Source organism: Dendrobates tinctorius, unplaced genomic scaffold (genome assembly GCF_039654945.1).
Source record: "Dendrobates tinctorius isolate UK_male_01 unplaced genomic scaffold, ASM3965494v1 ptg000174l, whole genome shotgun sequence".
In the NCBI taxonomy this organism is placed as follows: Eukaryota; Metazoa; Chordata; class Amphibia; order Anura; family Dendrobatidae; genus Dendrobates; species Dendrobates tinctorius.
Window position 1 is genome coordinate 12,768,285 of NW_027361841.1, and position 27,440 is coordinate 12,795,724.

A 27,440-nucleotide genomic window follows, 5' to 3' on the forward strand; every position below is an offset into this window, starting at 1 on the left:
GTACCGGGGGAGATCGGGGACCCTATTTCTCTCTCCTCTGATGTGCAATCACATCAGAGGAGAGATAAAGTGAAAGCAAAATTGCGGCTTTTTTTGTGGTCGCCGTTATACTGTTAATAACGGCCATCGCAAAAGAAGGGTCTGTAAAAACCCACCCAAATTATGCTCTCCGACTCTGGGGGGTGCTATACACTTTTTCCACAGTGCCATTAATTAACGGCGCTGTGGTTTAAGTACCCTTAACTACTACCGTTAAAAAGCTTATCGGTGGTTGTTAAGGGTTTAATCAATAAATCTTGGTATGATAATTTCCACATATTTTTTTGACTGTCCTATAATTTCTGGAGAGTTTGTAACCCTGGTGCTGACCATGGTCAGACACAGACATTACACAGTACACAACAGGGGCACATTTATAAGATTATCTCAGCTCAGGAACATTATTTTTAACATATTCTATTGTGGAAGTTATTATTATTCCAAGATCTGTTGATTAAAAAGTGCTTTGATATTGGAAAAACCCCTTTAAAAGTGAAAAAATAATGTCACATGAAGCATGCAAAATAAGCACACAAAATTATGAAGAGCTTGAATTAGTGGATCTCTGACCAGATTTCACAATACAAACTACATATATTATTAAAAAAAATCTCTTAGGCCGTATTGTGTAAGTACTTTAAAAACCCATGTCAGAATGATTGTATAATCCTGACACTAAAAGGAGCATTTTTTTTTACACCCAGCTATAGAATAAGAGATCATGATGCCTAGTGAATTCAATCTCTTTTCTGCAATAGTGACTGACAGCTGCAGCTTGTACTGAGCAGTGAGGTTTGTTTTGCAGCAGAGAGGAGGGATACTGAGGAGCTTTCAGTCAGGCTACGTGGGCAGAGATTGAGCTTAAACTTTCACAAATGACTCTACATCCATTATAAAATAGATTTTCATACTAAGTGCACCAGTACCATCACATTTAAGAGATCTATTTTAGACACACAGTGTCTTTTATAAGTCAACATACATGCAGAGTTATTTCAAGCAGAAGATACTTCAGGAAAATGTTGGTGGTTCCTGTAGGTTTTTCTTACTTTTTTTCTGGTTGTTTATGCTGTGTCTTTTTTTTTTTTTTTTTTTAATTTGTATGTGTAAACAATTGGCAGCTTCTAAATAGAAGCTGCCAAAAAAGTCAGGTCACTTCACGACTCAAAGCACAAAGAGGTTTACCCCTTCACTACCCGGCAATTTTCCATTTCTTCGTTTTCGTAATTTCCTCCCCTTCTTCCAAGAACCATACATTTTTTTTTTTTTTTTTTTTTTTTTCGTCAATATAGTCATATGAGGAATTGTTTTTTGTGGGACAAGATGTTCTTTTGAACAACACAATTGTGTTTACCACAGAGTGTACTGGAAAACAGGGAAAAAAAGTACAAGTGCGTTTAAATTTAAAAAAAAGTGCAATTCCACAATTGTATTTTGTAGTTTTTATTTAACATGTTCACTATATGGTAAAACTGACCTGATAATATGATTCTCCATGTCAGTATGAGTATGTAGCTGTCAAACATGTATAGTTTTTTTTTTCCATTTAGATAATGGAAAAAAAAATGTATATTTTGTTGCCATTTTATGAGACCCATTGCATTTCCATTTTTCGTGATTTGGGGCTGTGTGATGACTTTTTTTTATATTTTTTATTGATATCATTTTGGTGTAAATGCAATGTTTTGATTGCTTCTTACTGCAATGTTGCAGTGGCCATGGATTAATTTATTTTATACAGTATATTGATATATCGAGCATTTCTGATCGCAGCGATACCAAACGCATATTTTGTTTTGCTTGTTTTATCTTCAGTGGGGAAAAAAGTGGGTGATTTTAACTTGTGTTTTTTATTTTTTTCAGATTTAAATTTTTATTTTTCAGTAACAGTAATGAGGTCTCAGTGCAGGCACTGGGCAGGTTAAAAATACACTATAAACCTGCAGATTAGCCCCATATCTGAAGATTAATAACATTTTTTCACGTGACCGGTTCTCTTTAAAGAGCAGTCCTAGGAAACCTGTGTTATAGGTCTTTTCAGAGCCATTGCAAATAGTGCAAACTAAATTTAAGAAGAAAAATCTACAAATGGGGCAAATTTTAATTTTAAAAGATTGCTCATCTTTTCTAGATATACAGTCATGGCCAAAAGTTTTGAGAATGACACAAATATTAATTTTTACAAAGTCTACTGCTTCATTTTTTCTAATGGCAATTTGCATATACTCCAGAATGTTATAAAGAGTGATCAGCTGAACAGCAATTACTTGCAAAGTCAATATTTGCCTAGAAAATGAACTTTATCCCCAAAACACATTTCAACATCATTGCAGCCCTGCCTTAAAAGGACCAGCTAACATCGTTTCAGTGATTGCTCCATTAACACAGGTGTGGGTGTTGATGAGGACAGGGCTGGAGATCAATCTGTCATGATTAAGTAAGAATGACACCACTGGACACTTTAAAAGGAGGCTGGTGCTTGGCATCATTGTTTCTCTTCTGTTAACCATGGTTATCTCTAAAGAAACACGTGCAGTCATCATTGCACTGCACAAAAATGGCCTAACAGGGAAGAGTATCGCAGCTAGAAAGATTGCACCTCAGTCAACAATCTATCGCATCATCAAGAACTTCAAGGAGAGAGGTTCCCTTGTTGCCAAAAAGGCTCCAGGGCGCCCAAGAAAGACCAGCAAGCGCCAGGACCGTCTCTTAAAAGTGTTTCATCTGCGGGATCTGGTTACCAGCAGTATAGAGCTTGCTCAGGAATGGCAGCAGGCAGGTGTGAGTGCATCTGCATGCACTGTGAGGCGGAGACTCTTGGAGCAAGGCCTGGTCTCAAGGAGGGCAGCAAAGAAGCCACTTCTCTCCAGAAAAAACATCATGGACAGACTGATATTCTGCAAGAGGTACAGGGAGTGGACTGCTGAGGACTGGGGTAAAGTCATTTTCTCTGATGAATCCCCTTTTCGATTGTTTGGGACATCTGGAAAACAGCTTATTCGGAGAAGACCAGGTGAGCGCTACCACCAGTCTTGTCTCATGCCAACTGTCAAGCATCCTGAAACAATTCATGTGTGGGCTTGCTTCTCAGCCAAGGGAATGAGCTCTCTCTCAGTCTTGCCTAAAAACACAGCCATGAATAAAGAATGGTACCAGAATGTCCTCCAAGAGCAACTTCTCCCAACCGTCCAAGAGCAGTTTGGCGATCAACAATGCCTTTTTCAACATGATGGAGCACCTTGCCATAAAGCAAAGGTGATAACTAAATGGCTCAGGGAACAAAACATAGAGATTTTGGGACCATGGCCTGGAAACTCCCCAGATCTTAATCCCATTGAGAACTTGTGGTCAATCATCAAGAGACGGGTGGACAAACAAAAACCTTCAAATTCAGACAAAATAAAAGCATTGATTTTGCAAAAATGGACTGCCATCAGTCAGGATTTGATCCAGAAGTTGATTGAGAGCATGCCAGGGAGAATTGCAGAGGTCCTGAAGAAGAAGGGTCAACACTGCAAATATTGACTTGCTGCATTAACTCATTCTAACTGTCAATATAACCTTTTGTTACTCATAATATTGTTGCAATTATATTTCTGTATGTGATAAAAACATCTGACAAACACACATACAAACCAGAGGCCAGCAGATCATGTGAAAATATAATATTTGTGTCATTCTCAAAACTTTTGGCCATGACTGTATGTATCTCTGCCTGCCATGATATATGCACTTTTCACCTCAATGTTAACTCTAGGATGCATAACGTGGGGCTTTTAGACCTGTTAGCTTACATTTTTGCTATTTTCTACAAGATTACTTAACTTAGACTTTTGGAAACTCTAGGTATTCCTCAGATTTGAAGTTTTTGGTAATTTCCAGTTGTATATATATATTTTTATGTGATAGGCTTTTTTTTATAAAAATGCTTTTTTGGAAAACCTCATATTTCCATAACACTGGCCTTTTAGTCCCACATTATGTTTATCATATACTCATCAGTTTTTTGTCATTTTGTAGGTAACAAGTTATTGTGTTGTTGTAATGATCACCTTTTCTTCTTAGTTTTAACGTTTTAGTTTACTGACATCTAATCAACAACAATGGCACAATGGCAGTTTATTTACTGTGGAAAAGAAGTTGGCGCACCAGTGGTTCTGACATTGTAAAAAAAAAACTTGCTGTAACTATTTACAATTCTGGTATAAGCATGACAGGGACAATTACTTCACTAATGTTGAACTGGATGATATTTTGCTTGGAAAATATACTAGTTGTTGGTACTATGAAGAAATATATCGACGAGTTATTCCTCCGGTGATGAACCACAATCCACAGAGAGCACTTTGGCTGTGTCTTTGTTTCAGCAACAAATCAACAGCGGTGTCTTACAAAGCTAAGAAGGATGATACCATTATAAAAACGGCACCCTCAACGTGTTAAAAATTGCTTTCAGACAGTTTATTAACCATTCAGACGCTTTTCAGGAATTAATGCAAAGTGGCATAACGGGAATGAAAAAGTTTATTTTTACCACCTAAATGTTTCTAATTTCTGAACAGGCCACTGTAGCCGGAAAACTCAAAAGGCCATTATTTGGCCATGAATTGCCATAGCAAACACTAAGAGCACACGATCAAGATCTCAGGGTGCCAATGGGTTAAAGAGGGATCCCGACACTCTTAGATGCTGTAGTCACTATTGACATCATTATTTAAGAGGTTAAATGGTCATGATCGATGCCACACTGATCCGTGGCTGATGCAGCAAGATGTCAGCTGACAGCTGCTGGATTGTCAACCGATAGTCTCTTATATCGAGGGTCAGTTTTATTTATGGCCACTAAGGGGTTAATACCTTTGTTAACAATTGCAATCTTGTGTATCTTTCATATCTTACTTGACTATTTTGAAATAAACTTATAAAATGCTTAAAAAGTTATTTACTTCAATTCCGCCTAAAAGGCCTGTGTTATGTGAAAATGTAGATTTTTGATGTCATGCATAGTAGGGTTAAGCAATGGCTATATTGTGTGGTGAGTTGTCTGATTAAATATTTTCCTATAGTTGGTAGGATTTTATGCTGATACGATTATTTGTTAAATTATGATTAAATATGTAATTATTGTCTTCTAATGTAACAGTTGCCCAAGTTTTTATTTTTTTTTGTCATTTTAATCCCATTCATTGCAGCTTCCATCTATGCAAACAATACAGAAAGGAAGCATTTGCCTCATAAACAATACATGGCCACAATATGAAAAACACTTTATTTCTTTTCAACCCACAAATATAAGGTCATGATATAATTGTGCTAGGTCTTGTGCTATGAGTATGTACTAATAATGTTAATTTAAGGACTTTTTTCATCCCAGTGGATTATTTTTTATTCTCTATGGCACTTTATGTGATTATGGTGAGTAGTCCACATCTACTACTTTAGATACTAACTGTGATACCAATTCAATCATGTATTTTTGTGAGACCCTGTACTGTTTAGTAAAGGTGCACTTATTGTGTTCTGCAATCAGGTGAAAGTCCAAACTGAAAACTTACAATAAATATGCTGCCTATTTAATATGTTACTTAAACATTTTATTGCTAATGAGAAAACTAGTATCATTCTCTTGTGCCCTCCTTTAAGTTACCAATCTGGGGACTACCATTTAAAAACAGTGTGTAGATAAAAGCTGGAATGACAAACATCTTGATAAATATAACCGCATCCATACCGCACCTGATCTCTAAGGCCTCTTTCACACATCCGGTTTTCAGCATCAGGCGCGATGCGGCGAAAAGTGTAAAAACCGGATCCGGCGCCGGTTGCCACCGGATCCGGTTTTTCCCCCATTCAGTTTCATTATTGCCGCATCACGCCGGATACCTATGCGGCGTATACGGTTTTTGCCTGATCCGGCAAAAACAGCCTGTCCGGCGTCTGGAAAAAACATTCCATGTAACGTTTTTTTGCAGCGCCGGACCGGCTTTTTCCACAGCGCATGCCCGGACTCTGTGAATGTTAACCCCACAAGTGCCCGGCGAGAGAGAGAGAGATCTCTCTCTGTCACCCGGACTCTTGTGAGAGATCTCTCTCGCCGGGCACTTGTGGGGTTAACACTCACAGTGTCTGGGTGAGAGAGAGAGATCTCTCTGTGGGGTTAACCCCACAAGTGCCCAGCAAGAGAGAGAGATTCTCTTGCCTGGACACTAATGTTAACCCCCCATGTCTCTCTCTCTCCACCCCCCTCCCCTCCCCTCTCCTCCCCTCCCCTCCCCTCCCCTCTCCTCCCCTCTCCTCCCCTCCCCTCTCCTCCTCTCCCCTCTCCTCCTCTCCCCTCTCCTCCCCTCCCCTCTCCCCTCTCCTCCCCTCCCCTCTCCTATCCTCTCCTCCCCTCACCTCCCTTTCAGCAGCTGTCTCATTGGCTGCCTCTGTCCTGCGGCTCCTTTAATAATGTCCGAGCCGTATCATCTCGCCGCACACACATCCGGTGTCACGGCTGCAGGCCGGATCTGGCGGCCCGGCTTTTCGCCGCACGCCTCCGGACCCCACACACCGGATGTGTGAAAGTAGCCTTATGGTATATTCGATTGTCGGCAGCGCAGTTTTACATCCACTTTCATCTCCAAATTTAAAAATAATGCAAATACTCATCTGTGATCCACTTAATTCTATCCTCATACGTTTCAGCCAACAAAGTAATTTTCAGCTGTATTTCAGTATTTTGTGCATAAATATTTTAATATCTTTGTGTTATTTCATCATGTTGTTTACTGGTTTTTAAGGCAACTATTTTAATTGCATATTAAACCCTTGAGGGCAATATTTATCAATACTAAAACAAGGACAGTCCAAACTTAGGCTAGACAGTCTTAAAATGTGCCAGGTTTATCATTAGTTAAAGGTACACCTTTAGACTGCCTAGTGTTAGTTCACACAATTATTAGTTGGCTTACTTTATGACAAAAATTTTTGTGCAAAGACCCAATTCATCAAGACCAGCGATTTTTTTTCATCAGTTTCAATGTGGGTGCATGGTGGAGTCAGACGCCTCTGATTCAAAAAGACATGAATTGGAAGCATCTAATGAGCGAAGAGTGCTCTGTGCACCTTGCCAGAAATCTCACACTAGTCATAAACTGCCACAGCATGCCATGAATTAGAAGAGCCATGACATTTATGGCATTTTACCCCTGTCATGACCCAGCTCCATCTAGCTCTATTAATTGTGGTGGAGCTGTGGGAAACTGGCGTGAAAATGCCTAAAGTTTGGTGCAACTCTTGAGTTGCTCCAAATTTTTGAATCTTTTGAAAGTTATCTTGACCAAAATTCAGGCAAAATTGCTTTGATGAACCTGGACCAAAATGTCGCACATATGACCAAATTCCCTACCCATGAAAACCTACCAATTTTCAATGAAGCCATGTCTCTTTGTTGGAAAAAGTGTAGCAAGTGAGGAAAACATATAATAAATATGATGCTGGTCTTGAAAGACAGTTTATTTTGTGCAATTTGCTAGAGTTATGGTGCATTGTGCCTGAAAAATCTCCTCCTTTGACTTCTAAGGTTTAGTCTCTGGTCATGACAAGAATAAACCCACCTTTGGCTACAATGGTGGGCTTATAGGTTTGTGAATGCCTCATATAGGACTATGGATGAAGTATGTCTGATGGGTACTTGCCTCCTAAGTCAAACTGTGACTTTCAAAAATGAACCAGCAGCCCACAGAATGTCAATGAGGTGACTGAGAATGTCAGGTACTATATTCTCAGTGTAGTGCCAAGTGGTATACTGATGCCTCAACTGCTCCCTTTGAAAAAATTGTGCTGCTCTGCTACTCCCTGCCTTAAAGTTATTGCCTTTGCATCCTATTTTTGTTTCTAAACCTTCCACCCTTATTCCCTTGGATTCCCATATCCTGCTCTTTCCTCCTGAGGTTCATCCTCCTTTCTCTTCCCCAACTCTCACAAATTTCTGTTCTCCAGGTTCACTTTTTTTATCTGATCTCTTTGCTAGCCATACTGTGGGTCTCCACTTCTGTTCACCTCATACTTATCCATCCATCACTTTATCCTTATCTCACGATAGCATTATTCTAGTTCCTCCTGGCTTTAGGGAGCCTGGACTTTTATCTGCCAGTTGAGTACCCATTTTTGTTCATGTGGTTATTACAAAAATCTGAGCCATGACTTAATTAGTAAACTGTAAGGAAATTATGCGAACTACTGAATGTTTGTTATTCACTAATTTGAAGTACAAAAGAACTCATTAAAAGTTGGATATTCTTAAACATTGAACAGTTTTTTTCTGTTTTTTTTTTTTACCTTTTTAAATAAATGAAAGTCTTCCATTCAAGAACGGGTTGGCGTGTCAATGTCATCTTTCCATCAAGAATAAAAGACCACAAGTTCTGAACAATAAGTACTTTGAGCCCTAGCTTTGTTGCATGTGCTAATGGTACTTGACTATGTTCTTTGATCTAGCTGGTGACTATTTTAGGTGATAGACATTCTAATTAAACACCTTTTGCTGAAAGAATAAAAGCATTAATTGTATGACTTCTATCTGTCTTCAAACATTGTTTTGGTCAGGGTTATTTGAAATATTGCTCAAGATCATTCTTATTGAATTTTTAGTGGTACGTTAATCTCCTATTCATTTCTATCTTACACAATAATTATCTGCAATGTAACTTTCGAAAGCTTCAATGTTTGCAACATCTATAGAGTTATAACAAAGGTTGTTTATGACACAAACAGAATGTGTATCACAAATTAACATTGAGTGTACAACATCATATTTCACATTAAGGATGGGAACAATACATGTGCATATACTCAGGAGAGCTTCTGGTCTGGATAAATATGATCCTTGAAGTTTAAGTGTATGTCTTCCCAAATGTTTCATAAAATGATGACTATATCTATAACTTAAAACAGTTATCACTTTCAGTTCTCAGTTGTCATTTGTTCCCACTTTAAAGGCAACATCCAAAACAATAATTTTTTCCTGATTTTATGGGAACATCCACATCAATCAAGGCAAGTGGATATTATTTGCACTGCAGAGGGCTAAGAAGACTCCTTGGCTCTCGCAGCTGTGTTCTTTAACCAGTTTTCTAAATGTATATTTAATCCGTATTATTTTATCATGTTGATACTAGAGATGATTGATTTTTTTGAAATTCCACTTCGCTAGATTCCGTGATTTTTTTCCCAGAACTATGGTTTGTGGAAAATGTATATGTGGCAAGTTACAAGTAGTCCAATTGTTTTGAAAAGGCGTGAATAACATTCTGTGGTCCTTCAGGAGTGTATCCAAAAGGTTTTATTTATTCGTGAGAATGAGCAAGATAGAGAGGGAAAAGGTGAGAGGGAGAAAAAAAGAGGCTAGTGGGAGAGGGACCTCCAGCACATCATCAGACACTGATTTTATGATTTTATAACCAAACTATAGTACTTTTTTTTTCTGCAAGAAGGATGAAAAATTTGAGAATACAAGTACAGTAGAATAGAAACAGATACCTTATATCATTAATCAATTTCACCGACACTGCTGCTTCCTCCTGCCCTTTTTCTCTATCCATTTTGATTGCATCTCTGCATTGCAGACTACTTCTATTATCTAAAGTATTTATTCAATGCTTTTGGTATTGTCTTCTAGTTTTTATTGCTGAGCGCTAACGTCCCCTCACTAGCCTAAAATCATTCTAAAATAGATGCTGCAATCCCTGCATAGGTTTTTATAGAGGCTATAATAGTCGCTCCCAATTGGCTGAGCTATACCATGTGAAGCGATTGCTACAAGGCATTATGAAGAGCCCAAGTGTGATTGCATCTAAGGTCATGTCGGCTGTCTGTTACTGATTCAATCTTATGCAATGTGTAAACAGGCAACGCTAATTTTTTTTGCAATTTTCATAAATCACATTGCAATTTGTTTGAATATGCATTGGATCAATATGTTCATCACTATGGGATAACTGTAAGTATTGTCTTATTTCTGGCCCTTGTCATATGCATTCCCTCACCCCCGGGTGGTCTCATCGGTGGATGCAGACTCCTGAGCCCTCTGCAGTATTGTGTCCATCACCTTGATTGATGTGACTGATATTTCCTAGTTGCCTAAATCTTGCACATGCACTGTTCAACTAGAATTTCATGCATGTACATTTCATGTTGTCTTGTTCAGGCAGTGAATAAACTCCATTAAGAGCACCAGGTGTTTTTAAAAGGATCAAACACAAGATTTACTGCTAGATGTGAATGATGTAGGGGGTATCACTCACATCATTCAAAACAAGGGAGAAGTATCAAGTACACAGTAAGGAAAGGTTTGGGCCTTCCTGATGGACTGCCCGATTAAGAGTTGAATATGATGTTTAACAGAAATAAAAGCTAATAAGCCAACAACAAAGTGAAAATAACAAAATTCACTAAATAACAAAACGTATATGGATATTCATAATAAATACATTAACCTACTCAAAAATGAATACACCAAAAAGAGTCCAGGAATATGAGACTCAAATAAATTTATTGAATAATTACAAGTATAAACAGAACCAAAATAACATAATAAAATACATAATGTGTAATCACAAAAAATACATATATACTAAACACAGTGACCACAAAAGATACATAATCATACAGAAAATGATAAGGGTAGTAATACCAATAAAGTGCATAATGTAAGCTGAAAAAACCAACTACTGTAAAAGGTGCATATTAATAATATAAACCTAAATCAAAAATACCTGTAGTAAGTGGCTCAGTGTGTCAAAGCTCCCTCCAACGTACGTTTCGCCCACTGTGGCTTTTACAAGGAGTGTAAGTGCTTACATTATGCACTTTATTGGTATTACTACCCTTATCATTTTCTGTATGATTATGTATCTTTTGTGGTCACTGTGTTTAGTATATATGTATTTTTTGTGATTACACATTATGTATTTTATTATGTTATTTTGGTTCTGTTTATACTTGTAATTATTCAATAAATTTATTTGAGTCTCATATTCCTGGACTCTTTTTGGTGTATTCATTTTTGAGTAGAAATAAAAGCTATTTTCACAGGCATTTTGCACTGTGGTGGGGAGCTAAGCATACAGTTAGAAGGGTATATACTATAGGAACATAGTCCTCAGGGTTGTGTATATCAGGGATACCTGTCTGGTGACAGATTCCCTTTAAACTAAATGCTAGAGCTAGAGGGAGGCATGGTTGGTTGACTTATGACCTTTCTAATTTGATCTTGATTTGATCTTATTGGCATCTAACAATGAGAGCATTAAAATAATTTTCAAATGAATAAAACAGAAGTGTTTCAACAATGTGTATTCAGATGTGTTTATATCTGTTTCATTCAAAGTGAATGAAATAAAAGAAGTTCCATGATTTCTGCAAAGATTTATATAGCAGTCTATATTACTAGGCTCCCTAAAGTTTACTGAAAAGTCTGAGAAGCATTACTTTTTATTACTGTGTTTAATCTCATTCTGATTTTCTATAACTGCTCAATAAAATGTTTCTGGATACTATCTCACTGTTGCATTTGTTTGCAAGTTTATAGTTTTCAACAATCGTACGTATTACCATTTAAATCGCTTTTCAGAGTCGCTATCGAGCATCTTTAGTAACTTCCTATAAAACAAATAAATGTATAATTTTGTACAATGTCTACTTCACTATAAAAAATATCAGCTAGATATGGCCACGTTCAGTTTTTCAGTAACACAGTATTGTGGTATTTGGAAAACTAAGTAGAGATTTTGCAATAATTTTAGCATCAAACATGTAATGAAATAAGCAAAGTAAATTATTATGTATCCTGGACTTGATTTGATATGATAGCCAGCTTATATTTCATCTACTCTTCTATGAGTGATTAAAGAATGATTTTAGATGACTTTAAATAAAGAAAATATTTTGCTCATGGCCCTTTGATTCTAGATAGCTGGAAATGTTAAATCCTTGTTAGAGCACAGGTTCCTGTGTCTATTGTTTTGACATGTATCACTGATTTTAGCATTGTAGTTGACTATCATTGCAGACTTACGACCATATTATACCCTTATGACAATGGCATCTTTTTGTAAGATAATATGTCCTATCATACTTGTAAAATTGTCCAGTAGTTTTTGGAGGAACATGGAAAAGAGTTGTTGACTTGACCTCCATATTTCACAGACCTTAGTTTAATAGACCATCTGTAGGATGTACTGGAAAAGGAGGTCCAATGTACAAAGGCTTATTCCATAACTTACAGATGTTATTGTGATCTGCTGCTAATATTCAGGTGTCAGACACCACAATACCTTTAGTGATATGGTGGAATCCATGGGCCAAAGAGATGTTGGCCTCATGAAGGGCAGTGGGGAGGACCCAATATTCAACAGTTGCTATTCATTTTATGGGTGATTGTCTTACAAAACCATCAGTTTCTACCTGAAGGCTTTTCTTACATTTTTTAATCATAGTGCTATTTTTATGTCACTTTTAGTTGAGAATGTTTTTCTTTTCACAATATCCCTTTTCATTTATCACCAGACATAAGGTCACTTATTTATATAATATAAAGAAATTCAGTTTAGACACTTTTTAGTCTTAATGGAGACCAAATGTACACCTCCTAGCATGTCTCTAAATCATTGTAAGACTTGATTAGATCCTGGCAGACTAACAAAAGATGGGATCATTTATTCTGAAAAGAAAAATGCTTGCTAAGTTACCAAAATCTTTAAAGAAAAAAATCTTAATGACTTCTTGATTTTCCTGTGAAAGAAAAGTAACAATGAATGTTATTAATTTACAGCAACTCTCCATCTGTCTTCTCCTATGTGCTGGGGTCATATCAGACATGTTATTAACCAAAAATGGCTTTATAACCTCATCATGTCATTATTTCTCATCACTGTTATTTATAGGTGTGAAGAAGATTTGTAACTGCACGATCTAGTGTCTAGTCAACAGGGACATGATGAAGATAATTAGATTCTCCATACCAAAGAACTCATTAGCATGGTACTCTAGTATCTGCTCAGTAGCAAGTGTTATATTCTTTGCCTTCATGAATTAGAATGAATGGGTATAGCAAAAATTATATTCTCTTTGGAATCTCCATGTCTAGCCATTACATGAAGTAAATGTTTCTGTATGAAATTATAAGTTTTTCATATGAGAATAAAGTAAGGCAAAATCATTAGTGTACTTGAAAACCAGATCCCTAATGTAAAATAATAGGCGTAATCCACCACACAAGTGTATTAGACCTAATTATTTCTTACACTTATAGATATTATGGAATCTGATGCATGCAATCATTTGAAGGGCCTTATAATGGTGCTTATGGTATCTGATAATTCACATTGTATAACATTTTTGTGAAGCCAAAGAGAATTTGTCACTCGACTGATGCTGTACATACTATGGGCATCATGAATCTGAGGCTGGCAGCTCGATTGCAGCAAGGTATGTTTTTCTCTGAAACGCCCCAGGAAAGTCCGGCTTCTTTGCCAGTCAACTTCTTTGTGCACCATTCTAGTTGATTGTCAGGTTTCTCGCTGTGTACACACACTGGAGATACCTGTCAATCAACTGGAGATGGGGCAAGAAGAAGCGACTAACAGCCACACCAGACTAGTCACGTCTATCTACGGTCCCCGGCCAGCTCTTCAAAATATTCAAACACTGAAGGATTTTAGAAAAACCTACCTGACGGCAAATGTGCAACAAGGCTCTCCATTTTATGAGCAGCATTTATAGAGTAACAGGTTCTCTTCAAATGCTTTGGACAGATTACACAGAAACTACTCCAGTTGACAAATCAATGTATAGTTAAGTATAGTTAATGAGGCTGATAAAATATCCCTACAACATGCCATCACATCCTGATCATGAATGGTCCAAACCAGTCTATTAACATGCAATTTTAGATAAATATACAATTTAATCTCAGGCAAAGTAATAGTAATATTTTTATTTATATAGCACAAACATGTTTTGAAGCACTTTACAATTGAGCTTGGACATATACAGACAATAAAGACAATACAAAGTAACACATAGTTTGGCAGTTACAGGAGGAACATGGGCCCTGGTCGCAAGCTTATAATCTATAAGGAGATGTGGGGACAGAATAGGTGCTTGTCGTGGATGGTCCAGCAGTCATTAATAAATAGGGCATTTAAAATAAGTTGCATGATCCCATGATCAGTCAGGACCTTCTGTCTAAGTAAGTCATGCTGGAACAGAATATTGGAGTTGTAAATTCAATTGTAAATGAGCTAACACCCAAGAGCCAAAGTACCGTAAACTTTTTCTTATTTCAGCACAGTATAATTTCCTAATTTAAGTGAAAAACAAGTTATCTGCATCTGTTAACAAGTTGGCGTAACATTTTACATTTCTGGATTTAGCTACTAAAATATTCCCGTGCTCAGAAAATTCACAGCACTTTTTAACTTGTGATGTGCTCACAAGAGAGAGTTAGATGTGACTGGGACAGACAGGGAATTTACATAATACCTGATTTGCAGGCTGAAATGTCTAGATGTCAGGGATTTATTTAACAAAATATATAAAAGACGGCAGTATTAATAGATGGGACTGTCTACGATTTGCTTTTGTTGTGTCTTATCAAGTGACAATTCTCAATAGCTCTGTGGCTGAGACAGAGATAAAAGCAGAGGAAATGCTTATTTTGAAGAGAATAGCTTTTATTGAATGTTGACATTTTGCTAATCTGATCAAATTATTGGTGACTTCACTATTCCTATAGGACATAAAGTTTAAGCAGAATTAAAGACTATTTTTCAAGAGAATCTGACAAAACAATACATTTCAGCTATAGAATCCCAAAAGACAAAGCAGAGGTATAAATTGAATGGCATAACATAGGGCCCCCCACCACGTGTCATTCATAGTGTTTACTTACTCTGCAGTGAGGGCCCTTGATCCTTCAAGTGCCAGGTTCTGAGTGTGACTGTTTCCTCTGCATTCCTACTTCTACACCCTTAGACAAATGTAAAGTATGAATAGACAGGAGTATAAATATATAATAATGTGTATATATCAATACCTTTTGCAATCCTTAAAATAAACCATTATAAATACGTTATCGATTATTAAATGTATTGCTAATTTTCAGAACCTGTTTAAAAAGTTGTGCTAATGTGATCACAGGATGATCTTATTTATCAGGCAAAGGATGGAAGAATTTATTACATTTTTGTTATTTTTTTTTTTCTGTGGTCTAAGCATGTTTGGAAATATGCATCATGCAAATGATAAAAGCCAGGTCACACTCTGCATTTTCCATGGCCATATTCTTTGCTTCATTATGATTCAGAAATGAAAAACAAAATTCTTTATACTATGTTTTTTAACACTCAGAATAATGGCATTAGTGAGCTATCCTTCACATTGCTTCATTGTCAGCAGGTGTCATGGGCTAACAGAGTATACAGAACATTGAAATAGTTTTGTGCCAAGTAATTGGGAAAGTTGAAACGCAAATTTAAAAAAGTACTAACAATGGAATAAAATGAATACCTCAAAAGATTTGTTTTAAAGGGGTTATCAGGACTAAAATAATTTTTTACTGTTGGTATAAGAACTAACAGGCAGGTTTATTTACGGACTACCTGGCTGTTCTGCCCAGCTCAGATATCTGCCAGCACAGAACATGACTGCCAATGTCATGCTGATTGGCAGCCAGCTCCCCACTGCATAATTGTGGGAATCTGGCTGTCAATCAGCATGATGTTGCCCCAATTGACAGAGGAGCCCTGCAGAAGAGCTCTTCCATTGACTTGAAGCAGCTGAAGGAAGCGCCAGTAGTAGAGGTCAGTGTCTGCTCTGATCCGGCGCTGAATAGACCAGGCAGGCAGTTGCTAATTAGTTAAAAAAATACAATTTAGTTATGGACAACTCTTTTAAAATGAGTCAAGTAGACACATGTATGATATTTATTTTGTTTCATGTTCAAGTTTATTTCATGTTTTTTTTACCATACTTTTTATGTATATATAGTATATATACTGTCTCTCTCGCTCTCTCTCTCTCTCTCTATATATATATATATATATATGTGCGTGTGTGTGTGTGTGTGTGTGTAGCTGCATCATTTACATTGTTTTTACATTTTATATATTCCTAAAAAGCTGGTTTTGTTTATCTGCACCTTTTCTTTTCCATACTAAAGATTATTCTAACCAGAGGCTGAGAGCTTATAAGTAAAGGCTTTAAAAGGTCAAAGTATCCATCAGTGGCGTACACACATAGTAAACTCCTGTAAAATTGTGCATTGATTTTTTTTTTTGCTCTTGAAACTGCCTAACGCAGTAGGGATGTACTGCTTCCTATTCGCCAAGTTAATGAATTAACAGACCAGTCAATAGAATGCTCTGCAGGATGTTATTGTCTAAATGGGATATTCTAAAAAGTGAGCACATCATATGAGTTATCTATTCATCAACACTAGAGTTGAGCGATACCGTCCGATACTTCAAAGTATCGTATCGGATGGTATCGGCCGATCTTTAAAAAAAGTATCGGTATCGCCGATTCCGATACCGGAAGTCCCATTCAAGTCTATGGGACTTCCGGTATCGGAATAAGAAAAACCCTTTCCTGCCCTTGTACAGCCTCTCTGGGGTCTGTACGGGCCTTTCGGGGGGCTGTGCCGGCCTGCCAGGGGGTCTGTGCAGGCTCCGGTGGTCTGTGCCGGCCTGCCGGTGGTCTGTGCAGGCTCCGGGGGGCTGTGCCGGCCTGCCGGGGGGCTGTGCCGGCCTGCCGGGGGGCTGTGCCGGCCTGCCGGGGGGCTGTGCAGGCTCCGGGGGGCTGTGCCGGCCTGCCGGGGGGCTGTGCCGGCCTGCCGGGGGGCTGTGCCGGCCTGCCGGGGGGCTGTGCAGGCTCCGGGGGGCTGTGCAGGCATCGTCCGATGGGACTACAAGTCCCATCGGGCGATGCCTGCTACCATGACAGTGATTGACACATTAGCCAATGATGGGACAGTAGTAGTCCCATCATCCGGCTAATGTGTTAAATGTAAAAAAAAAAAAAAAAAAATTACATGCTACATACATACAACATGCATACTACATACATGCTACATTCATACTACATACTACATACATGCTACATTCATACTACATAAATACTACATGCAACATACATACTACATATATACTACATGCATGCTACATACATACTGCATGCTACATACATACCACATATATACTACATACATACTACATGCATGCTACATGCATGCTACATGCTACATACATAACACATATATACTACATGCATGCTACATACATACTACATGCTACATACTACATATATACTACATGCATGCTACATACTACATGCTACATACATACTACATATATACTACATGCATGCTACATACATACTGCATGCTACATGCATGCTACATACATACTACATACATACTACATGCTACATACATACTACATATATACTACATACATACTACATACATACTACATGCATGCTACATGCATGCTACATACATACCACATACATAACACATATATACTACATGCATGCTACATACATACTACATGCTACATACATACCATATACATACTACATGCATGCTACATACATACTACATGCATGCTACATACATACTACATGCTACATACATACTACATATATACTACATGCATGCTACATACATACTACATGCTACATACATACTACATATATACTACATGCATGCTACATACTACATGCTACATATATACTACATGCATGCTACATACTACATGCTACATACATACTACATATATACTACATGCATGCTACATACATACTACATGCTACATACATACCACATACATACTACATATATACTACATGCATGCTACATACATACTGCATGCTACATGCATGCTACATACATACTACATACATACTACATGCTACATACATACCACATATATACTACATACATACAATACATTCATACAATACATACATAGACATACAGTACATATAACATAGAGTAACATACTTACCAATACTTGTCACATTGTTCCCCGAAGCCATTGTCTTTTCCGGAATAAATATTAACATAACAAACCACAAAAATACTCACCCACGATCCGAAGCAGTCCACGAGTGTGTCCCACGACGATCTTGGGTAGAGAACTGCAGCATCAGCTGTTGCTGCCGTTCTCTACGGGCTGCAGGAATCCAATGACGGAAGGTAGGTATCCTTCCGCACTGTATTCCTCCGCCACTTAAAAAAAAAAAAAAAAGTCCCTAGTCTCACTTTATGCCATTGCTGTGTGGGAAATTCCCACGCAGCAATGGCATAAAGTGAGACTAGGGACTTTTTTTTTTTAAGTGGCGGAGGAATACAGTGCGGAAGGATACCTACCTTCCGTCATTGGATTCCTGCAGCCCGTAGAGAACGGCAGCATCATCTGATGCTGCAGTTCTCTACCCAAGATCGTCGTGGGACACACTCGTGGACTGCTTCGGATCGTGGGTGAGTATTTTTGTGGTTTGTTATGTTAATATTTATTCCGGAAAAGACAATGGCTTCGGGGAACAATGTGACAAGTATTGGTAAGTATGTTACTCTATGTTATATGTACTGTATGTCTATGTATGTAGTGTATGAATGTATTGTATGTATGTAGTATATATGTGGTATGTATGTAGCATGTAGTATGTATGTAGTATGTATGTAGCATGCATGTAGCATGTAGTATGTATGTAGCATGCATGTAGTATATATGTAGTATGTATGTAGCATGCATGTAGTATATATGTAGCATGTATGTAGTATGTATGTGGTATGTATGTAGCATGTAGTATGTATGTAGCATGCATGTAGTATATATGTAGTATGTATGTAGCATGTAGTATGTATGTAGTATGTATGTAGTATGTATGTGGTATGTAGTATGTATGTAGTATGTATGTGGTATGTATGTAGCATGTAGTATGTATGTAGCATGCATGTAGTATATATGTAGTATGTATGTAGCATGTAGTATGTATGTAGTATGTATGTAGTATGTATGTGGTATGTATGTAGCATGTAGTATGTATGTAGCATGCATGTAGTATATATGTAGTATGTAGTATGTATGTAGTATGTATGTGGTATGTACTGTATGTAGCATGTAGTATGTATGTAGCATGCATGTAGTATGTATGTAGCATGCATGTAGTATGTATGTAGCATGCATGTAGTATGTATGTAGCATGCATGTAGTATGTATGTAGCATGTATGTAGTATGTATGTAGTATATATGTAGTATGTATGTAGCATGTAGTATGTATGTAGCATGCATGTAGTATATATGTAGTATGTATGTAGCATGCATGTAGTATGTATGTAGTATGTATGTAGCATGCAGTATGTATGTAGCATGTATGTAGTATGTATGTAGTATATATGTAGTATGTATGTAGCATGCATGTAGTATGTATGTAGCATGTAGTATGTATGTAGCATGCATGTAGTATGTATGTAGCATGTATGTAGTATGTATGTAGCATGTATGTAGTATGTATGTAGCATGTATGTAGTATGTATGTAGCATGTAGTATATATGTAGCATGCATGTAGTATGTATGTAGCATGTAGTATGTATGTAGCATGCATGTAGTATGTATGTAGCATGTATGTAGTATGTATGTAGCATGTATGTAGTATGTATGTAGCATGTAGTATGTATGTAGCATGCATGTAGTATGTATGTAGTATTTTTTTTTTTTTTTTTTAACATTTAACACATTAGCCGGATGATGGGACTACTACTGTCCCATCATTGGCTAATGTGTCAATCACTGTCATGGTAGCAGGCATCGCCCGATGGGACTTGTAGTCCCATCGGACGATGCTTGCACAGACCCCCGGACATCAGCACAGCCCCCCGGCAGGCCGGCACAGCCCCCCGGCAGGCCGGTACAGACCCCCACAGGGTGCACAGACCACCGGCAGGCCGGCACAGCCCCCCGGCAGGCCGGTACAGACCCCGGGCAGTCCACACAGCCCCCCGGCAGGCCGGCACAGCCCCCCGGAAGGCCCGAAATGACGGCGCATCATGATGCGCACACACCGCGCATCATGATGACGTCAGGCCGTCAATCAACTGAACTTCCGATTCCGATGCCGAATTCCGATATTGAAAAAATATCGGAAGTCGGTATCGGAATTCCGATACAGCAAGTATCGGCCGATACCCGATACTTGCGGTATCGGAATGCTCAACACTAATCAACACGCTTTTGAAAAAGGGAAATGCAAAATACAGCCCTCTTTTTAATTAAATACTTTAAACCTATTTAAAAGAACAATTATTATTATTATTTATTAATATAGCACCATTAATTCCATGGTGCTGTACATGAGAAGGGGGTTACATACAAAGTTATAGATATCACTTACAGTAAACAAATTTACAATGACAGGCTGGTGCAGAGGGGAAAGGACCCTGTCCTTGCGGACTTACATTCTATGAACAATTTTATATTATCTTTTGATCTTATTCCATAGTTACATAATTATTACAGTGTGCCTGTCACTGTAGGTAACTTTACAGAGTGAGCTGTTATGAGTGTTTACATGACAAAGAACTCTATTATTAGAGTCCATTATGTAACTCGTATCATGTATGGTTTACCACTTTTCCACTATGTGTTATTTTATGTTTTCTTTTAGCCAGTGGGTGGAGACTGGCTACTATGATGTCGCCTATATATAGTGCACACAGAGATATGGAACCCTGCTCTTTTTTTCTCTGTATAAAACACATAAAAAAGCAGCATGGAGGACAATATACAATGAAAAGATCCAGCTCACCAGAAACAGCATCCTGACATCGGAGCACGAGACCGCTGTATCAAAGCGCTTGATTTAAAACAATGAAGAAAGGAATGTCCAGCTCCACGATGTAGTGAATACATAAATCCTTTTATTCACTTAGTCACTTCAAAGGTGAGGTTAAATGGCCAGCATAGAAAAACAAGGCTTGCGTTCTCAACGCGTTTCTGGTGACTTCGCACCCTTAGTCCCTAAACTTTGAAGTGACTAAGTGAATAAAAGGATTTATGTATTCACTACATCAAGGAGCTGGTCATTCCTTTCTTCAGGACAATATACAGCAGTACTGAGCATTGTAGCTGTGAATCTAGCTGTGGGATGAAATACATTATTTGCTAGAGAATGTTTGGCATGGATTTGTTTCTCTTCCTCTATCGGTGTCTCTATCTACTAGTCATTTCTTACCTTCTCTACAGCATTTAAAAGAATCTGTCACCAGGTTTGCCCCCAAATCTAAGAGAACATAATGTTGAGACACTGACCCTGATTCTAGTGTTGTGTCACTATTAGGCTGATTTGCTGTATTTTTTTTATAAAATCACAGTTTATCAGTAGGTGATTATTACTTGAACAGTTGTAAAGTTGCTGCCATGTAGTTCTCCATATTCATGAGCTTTGTACAAGCCCATTCTGACCACTGTGAATCCTGAGACTATCACAGAGCAGGTGCATTTATACGGAGACTTGATTACACACAGGTGGATCATATTTATCATCATTAGTCATTTAGGACAACATTGGATCATTCAGAGATCCACAATGAACTTCTGGAGTGAGTTTGCTGCACTGAAAGTAAAGGGGCCGAATAATATTGCACGCCCCACTTTTCCGTTTTTGAATTTCCACAAAAATTTAAAATAACCAATAAATTTTGTTTAACTTCACAATTGTGTCCCACTTGTTGTTGATTCTTCACCAAAAATTTACATTTGGTATCTTTATGCTTGAAGCATGATATGTGCGAAAAGGTTGAAAAGTTCCAGGGGGCCGAATACTTTTGAAAGGCTCTGTACTCCAGGAGGTACACATAATTTTTCTTGGTGGTGCTTACACTGAACGTGCTTTTATGTAATTTATATGAATTACAATGTTAAGAAAAACTGCTGTTTTTTGGTCTAATGTGGGGAAAAAATAATTCTATTTTTTGTTTCTTTCAGCACCTGGCAGAAAAAGCAGAAGAGATACAAGGATCACGTCAATGGAGGGATGTTTTTACGGTATGTTTTACACATTTTTCCATAAAAAGAGTTAGAAAATGTATCTTAATTTTCTAGAATTACAACAAAAGTTTGAGTCAGTATGATGTTTTCTTTGCATTGTTTCTCCTCTGCAGAGGATTTAAGATTATGGCAGATAATTACATTTTGTAAACCTTTCTTTGAGGTTTTAAAGTAAGGTCGACTACATTTTTTTAAACAGCAGCATTCTTTATTCTTCACAATTTTCTTGTGTTTTATTTCCTGAAAAATACATTTTTGGACCGATTCATTAAGGTGCTTGCACCAAAATTCTGGCATAAAACGTCTCAATAACTTGCAATATTGTATCACAACTTTGAAATTGTGCAAAAATATTCCAAATTTAACTTTTTCACTCCAGACAAGTCAGGTATGCCAATATGCGCTCAGCATGGGCTGGCGCATGGTGTGTCTAAACCTGCCTGTCAAATTCATGAAAAGATAACTTACTCCAGAAATGTACTGTACAGTTGTTACTAAATGTACAGCATCTAACTGGAGTACGCTTCTGATGGAGACGCATGTCATTTAAGCAATTTGCCTAATTCATTAAATGGCATGCACCTCTTAATGAGTTTGGTGCTTCAGCCAGCTCACTCATTAAGACTGGCGTGCCCAATGCCAGTCTTAAGGCCCCATCTCACATAATGAGATTGCAAGTGAGATCGCAGATGCGTCACCGATCTTGTGATGCAACAGCGATCTCGCCTGTGATCTCGCTTCATGTGACACATAGTGGCGACCGCCCCCCCCCGCTGGATATCGCTGATCGTGCTCAAATATACTGGGCCATTTTTTCATCGTCGGCGTCCCGCTGGCCAGCATGCATCACTGTGTTTGACGCTGACGAGCGACCTCGTTGGCGACGTAGAACTCAGGGACACAGGCTGGAATCATTCAGAATAGCTGCTGTGTGACAACACACCAGCGATCCTTACCAGGTCGTATCATTGTCGGGATCGCTGGTGCATTGTTGAAGAGATCTGCCTGTTTGGCAGCTTACTAGCGACCATGTAGCGATGCACCAGTGATCCTTGCCAGGTCGTATCGTTGTCGGGATCGCTGGTGCGTCGCTATGTGAAATGGGACCCTTAATGAATCGATCACCTTATCTTTTTACACTTCCATTGCTTTCATCCTGGCTTTAAAATAGCAATAACTTTTTTTCTGTAGAGATTGTCATATGTGGATTGAGTTTTTGCGAGATTAATTTTTTTTAATGGCAAAATTGAATTTTTTTTAGAATTTAGTATATCATTTGATGAAAAAAAAACAATGTGAGGCATAATGGGAAAAACAGCAATTTTACAGCATTCACAGTGTAGTAAAAGATATGCAAACGTCACACTTTTTTTCATCACACAAGGGGATGGAACAAGGGATTTGCTTGATTCATATCTGGTACTATACATGGTGATATGACTTTATTACAGTGTTCTTTTATTGAGTCCAGTGCTCTTTTAATAAGCTCTTCCTGTGGCTTCTGCCAAACATGCAACATAGATATCAGGAAGGGGTTAAACTATTGGTTTCATCATAGTCTATCTGTAAAACTTTTGTAGTTAAACAACATGTAATTGAAAGGTTTGGGATGCAATCAGTTAAATAACAGTCTTATGCTGTAAATGTAGAGCTCTGTTTTGAACCACTTTAAGAAATGCAGGAAATGTAGGCAACAAAGTATTGTATTCAGACCAAGCAATATCAAAGCTATTACCATTTCCGTAATCAATATTGGAAAATGATGTTAACCCCTTAATGACCGGAGCTTTTCTTGGTTTTGTGTTTTCATTTTTCGCTCCTCTTTTTCCCAGAGCCATAACTTTTTTATTTTTCCATCAATATGGCCATTTGAGGACTTATTCTTTTGCGGGACGAGTTGTACTTTTGAATGACAACATTGGTTTCAGCATGTCTTGTACTCGAAAACAGGAAAAAAAAATTCCAACTGTGGTGAAATTGCAAAAAAGTGCAATCCAGCACTTGTTTTTTGTTTTGGCTTTTTTGCTTGGTACACTAAATGCAAAAACTGACCTCCCATTATGATTCTCTAGGTGATTACGAGTTCATAGACACCAAACATGTCTAGGTTCGTTTTTATCTAAGTGTTGAAAAAACATTCCAAATTTGTTTAAAAAAAAAAAAAAAAAAGAATCGTGCCATTTCCCGATACCCGTAGCGTCTCCATTTTTCATGATCTGGGGATGGGTGATGGCTTATTTTTTGCATGTCGAGCTGATGTTTTTAAGGATGCCATGTATGGGCAGATACGATATTTTAATGCAATGTCGTGGTGACCAAAAAAAACCTAATTCTGGCATTTCGATTTTTTTCCCCGTTTAGCGATCGGGTTAATCCTTTTTTTATTGATAGATCGGGCGATTCTGAATGTGGCGATACCTAATATGTGTATGTGTGATTTTTTTTTTTAGTTTTATTTTGAATGGGGTGAAAGGGGGGTGATTTAAACTTTTATATTTTTTTATTTTTTTCATATTTTTAAAGCATTTTTTTAAAATTTTGTCATGCCTCAATAGTCTCCATGGGAGGCTAGAAGCATCCATGACTCGATCGGCTCTGCTACATATAGACGATGACCAGATCGCCTATATGTAGTAGAATTACAGCATAGCAATGCCTCATCAGCAACCATAGAGGTGTCTAGGAGACCTCAGGTTGTTATGGCAATGCATCGCTGACCCCTGATCACGTGACGGGGGTCGGTCGGTGATGCACGTATTTGTGGCGGCGCGGCCGGAAGCTCTAGTTAAAGCCTGCTGTCAGCGTTTGACAGCGGAATTTAACTAGTTAATAGGCGCGGGTGGATCGCAATACCACCTGTGCCTATTGTGGGCACATGTCAGCTGTTGAAAACAACTGACATGTCCTGGCTGTGATGCGGACTTGCCGCCGGAACCTTCATCAAAGCAGGGGTACTGCCATTGGACATACTATTGCGTCCAATGGCAGTAAGTGGTTAAAATTACACAATAAAATAAGATTTGATCACTCAATAATTTCATCCCCAAACGTAATCTCATCAAATCTCATCATGGCTCAATAGGTTCCTGTTATTTGGCAGAGCAGGGTAACTGTTAAACTGTCAGAGGATACGTCGGTGTATCGTGCTTTGGGTAGTTTCACCTCAATCATCTAATATTTTCAAATTTAATACCCCGTGGATCACTTATGTATACTCATAACAAGTGAATACAAGTTTCTCATGCTGAAGAGCATAAATTTAAACAAGGACACATTTGTAATGATATCCTGATTAAAAAAATATTTCCCACAACATCGTCGTTTTAAAGTTTCATTAGTAAATTATACTATTGAGATTAAGTGAAACCTGAGTTCTGTAATTGCATTGGGCCATTGCAAACAGTTTGGAAGAGCTGTATTTTAATGCACACTTAAGGAATGTTTCTGTTGAGCAAGTTTATGAAATTTAATTCTTCTTGAATTGTTAATCAGTTTTTTTTTTTGTTTTTTTACATCTTACTTTTATTGTGCTCTGGGCTCACTCAACACCCCAGAGCATAATAACAGACATTCAATTTCTAAAGAATGTATTGGCTGTGAATTGAATTTCCCGGTAAAATCCGGCAGTTTTGGTGAATTTGTATCTTATTATCGATTTTAAATTTTAACATGTATGAGCCTAGATCATGCAGACGTAGTCTGAGAAAGAGACCCCACAAACTGATTTATATAGTTCCCATGTGTGCCGTACAATGCAGTTATGTGGCGTATTTACAAAGCTGTTCCTCCCAGTCAAGTTCTGTCTATGTAATCCAATAGTGTTCTTCAGGTTTTATTTAAAAAATATATATGAAACACTATATAAAGCTATGAACAAAATAGACATACAGAGGTACACTAAGAATCAATACATTGAATGAGTGCTGTAATGCCATGTTACAAGGTTCTGCGGAACTATGAAAAGTAAACCATATATAAAAAGATAAAAAGTACATTTGTTTCCACATACTTCATGCTGAAGGTTATATGTTGTAATATTCTTAACAAATTCAATACAAAAAGTTGTGACAAGTTTCATCTGATGCCCTTTTGCAGATATTTTCTCTCCCTGGAGGTTATGCCATGTGCTTGAGGCTTTAAGGAATTTAAAGCAGTAAGGCTAGTTTCACACTTGCTTTTTTTTGCAGCGCATTTTTCCCGCAAAAAAACGCATTGAAAAAACGCATACAAAAGCATACAACTGCTGCGTTTTTTTCAAGCATTTTTATGAGCATGCATGAAAAAACGCAGCGTTTTTATGCGTTTGTATGCGTTTTTAGTGCGTTTTTACCGCATTTGCGTTTTTTTCCAACATTAGGTGGCCCCTCACACTAACCCAAACCATGACTTTACTAACCCTAACCCTGACCCTAACCCTTAACCCTAACCCTGACCCTAACCCTAACCCTAACCCTTAACCAAACCATACTTAACCCTAACCCTGACCCTAACCCTTAACCAAACCATACTTAACCCTAACCCTAACCCTGACCCTAACCCTAACCCTAACCCTGACCCTAACCCTTAACCAAACCATACTTAACCCTAACCCTGACCCTAACCCTAACCCTGACCCTAACCCTAACCCTAAACCCCCTTAACTAACCCTAACTTTACCCAAACCCCTAAATTCCATTGTCTAAACTAATGGTAAAAAAAAAAACGAATGTGCAAAAAAACGCATACATGAGCATGCCAGTGCGCACGTATGCGCATCCATAGGCTATAATGGCTAATTTTAGCGCAAAACGTGCGCATACGTGCGCATGCGCTTTTTTGCAGGGCCAAAAAATGCAACATGCTGCGTCTGGAAAATACAAACGCACACCCCAAAAAAACGCAGCGCATGAAAATCGCATACGTGCGCTTACCAGCGCGCAGGTATGCGCACCCATGTTAAATATAGGGGGAAAAAACGCATGCGCACGTATGCGTTTTTTTCCAGCGCAAAAAAACGCAAATGTGAAACCAGCCTTACTCAATTAGAAAAATAAACAGAACACCCTCTTGTGAATATAACAGTAAAGGGCCCCTTTACATTTAGTGATGCACCAGCGATCCCGACCACGATACGACCTGGTCAGGATCGCTGGTGCATCGCTAAATGGTCGCTAGTGAGCTGCCACACAGGCAGATCTCACAGCGATGCAGCAGCAATACAGCCATCATTACTTAAGATGTCAGGCGAGGCGATCCTGACGTCCTCCCGTCCGCGTTCACGCATTGCTCATCGGCGCCAGCAGGAAGGGCCCAATGAGAAATGGAG

General features: G+C 38.2%; 1 protein-coding gene across 4 annotated transcripts in view; it reads left to right on the plus strand.

The window, feature by feature from the left end:
* CACNA2D1 (calcium voltage-gated channel auxiliary subunit alpha2delta 1) overlaps window positions 1-27,440 on the plus strand; it is a 1,206,813-nt gene that overhangs the window by 480,464 nt on the left and 698,909 nt on the right. For all 4 annotated transcript variants that reach the window (XM_073551318.1, XM_073551320.1, XM_073551319.1 and 1 more), the window contains exon 4: window positions 22,073-22,132. In XM_073551318.1, coding sequence (XP_073407419.1) covers window positions 22,073-22,132 — 60 coding nt within the window. The remainder of the gene's footprint in view (window positions 1-22,072; window positions 22,133-27,440) is intronic.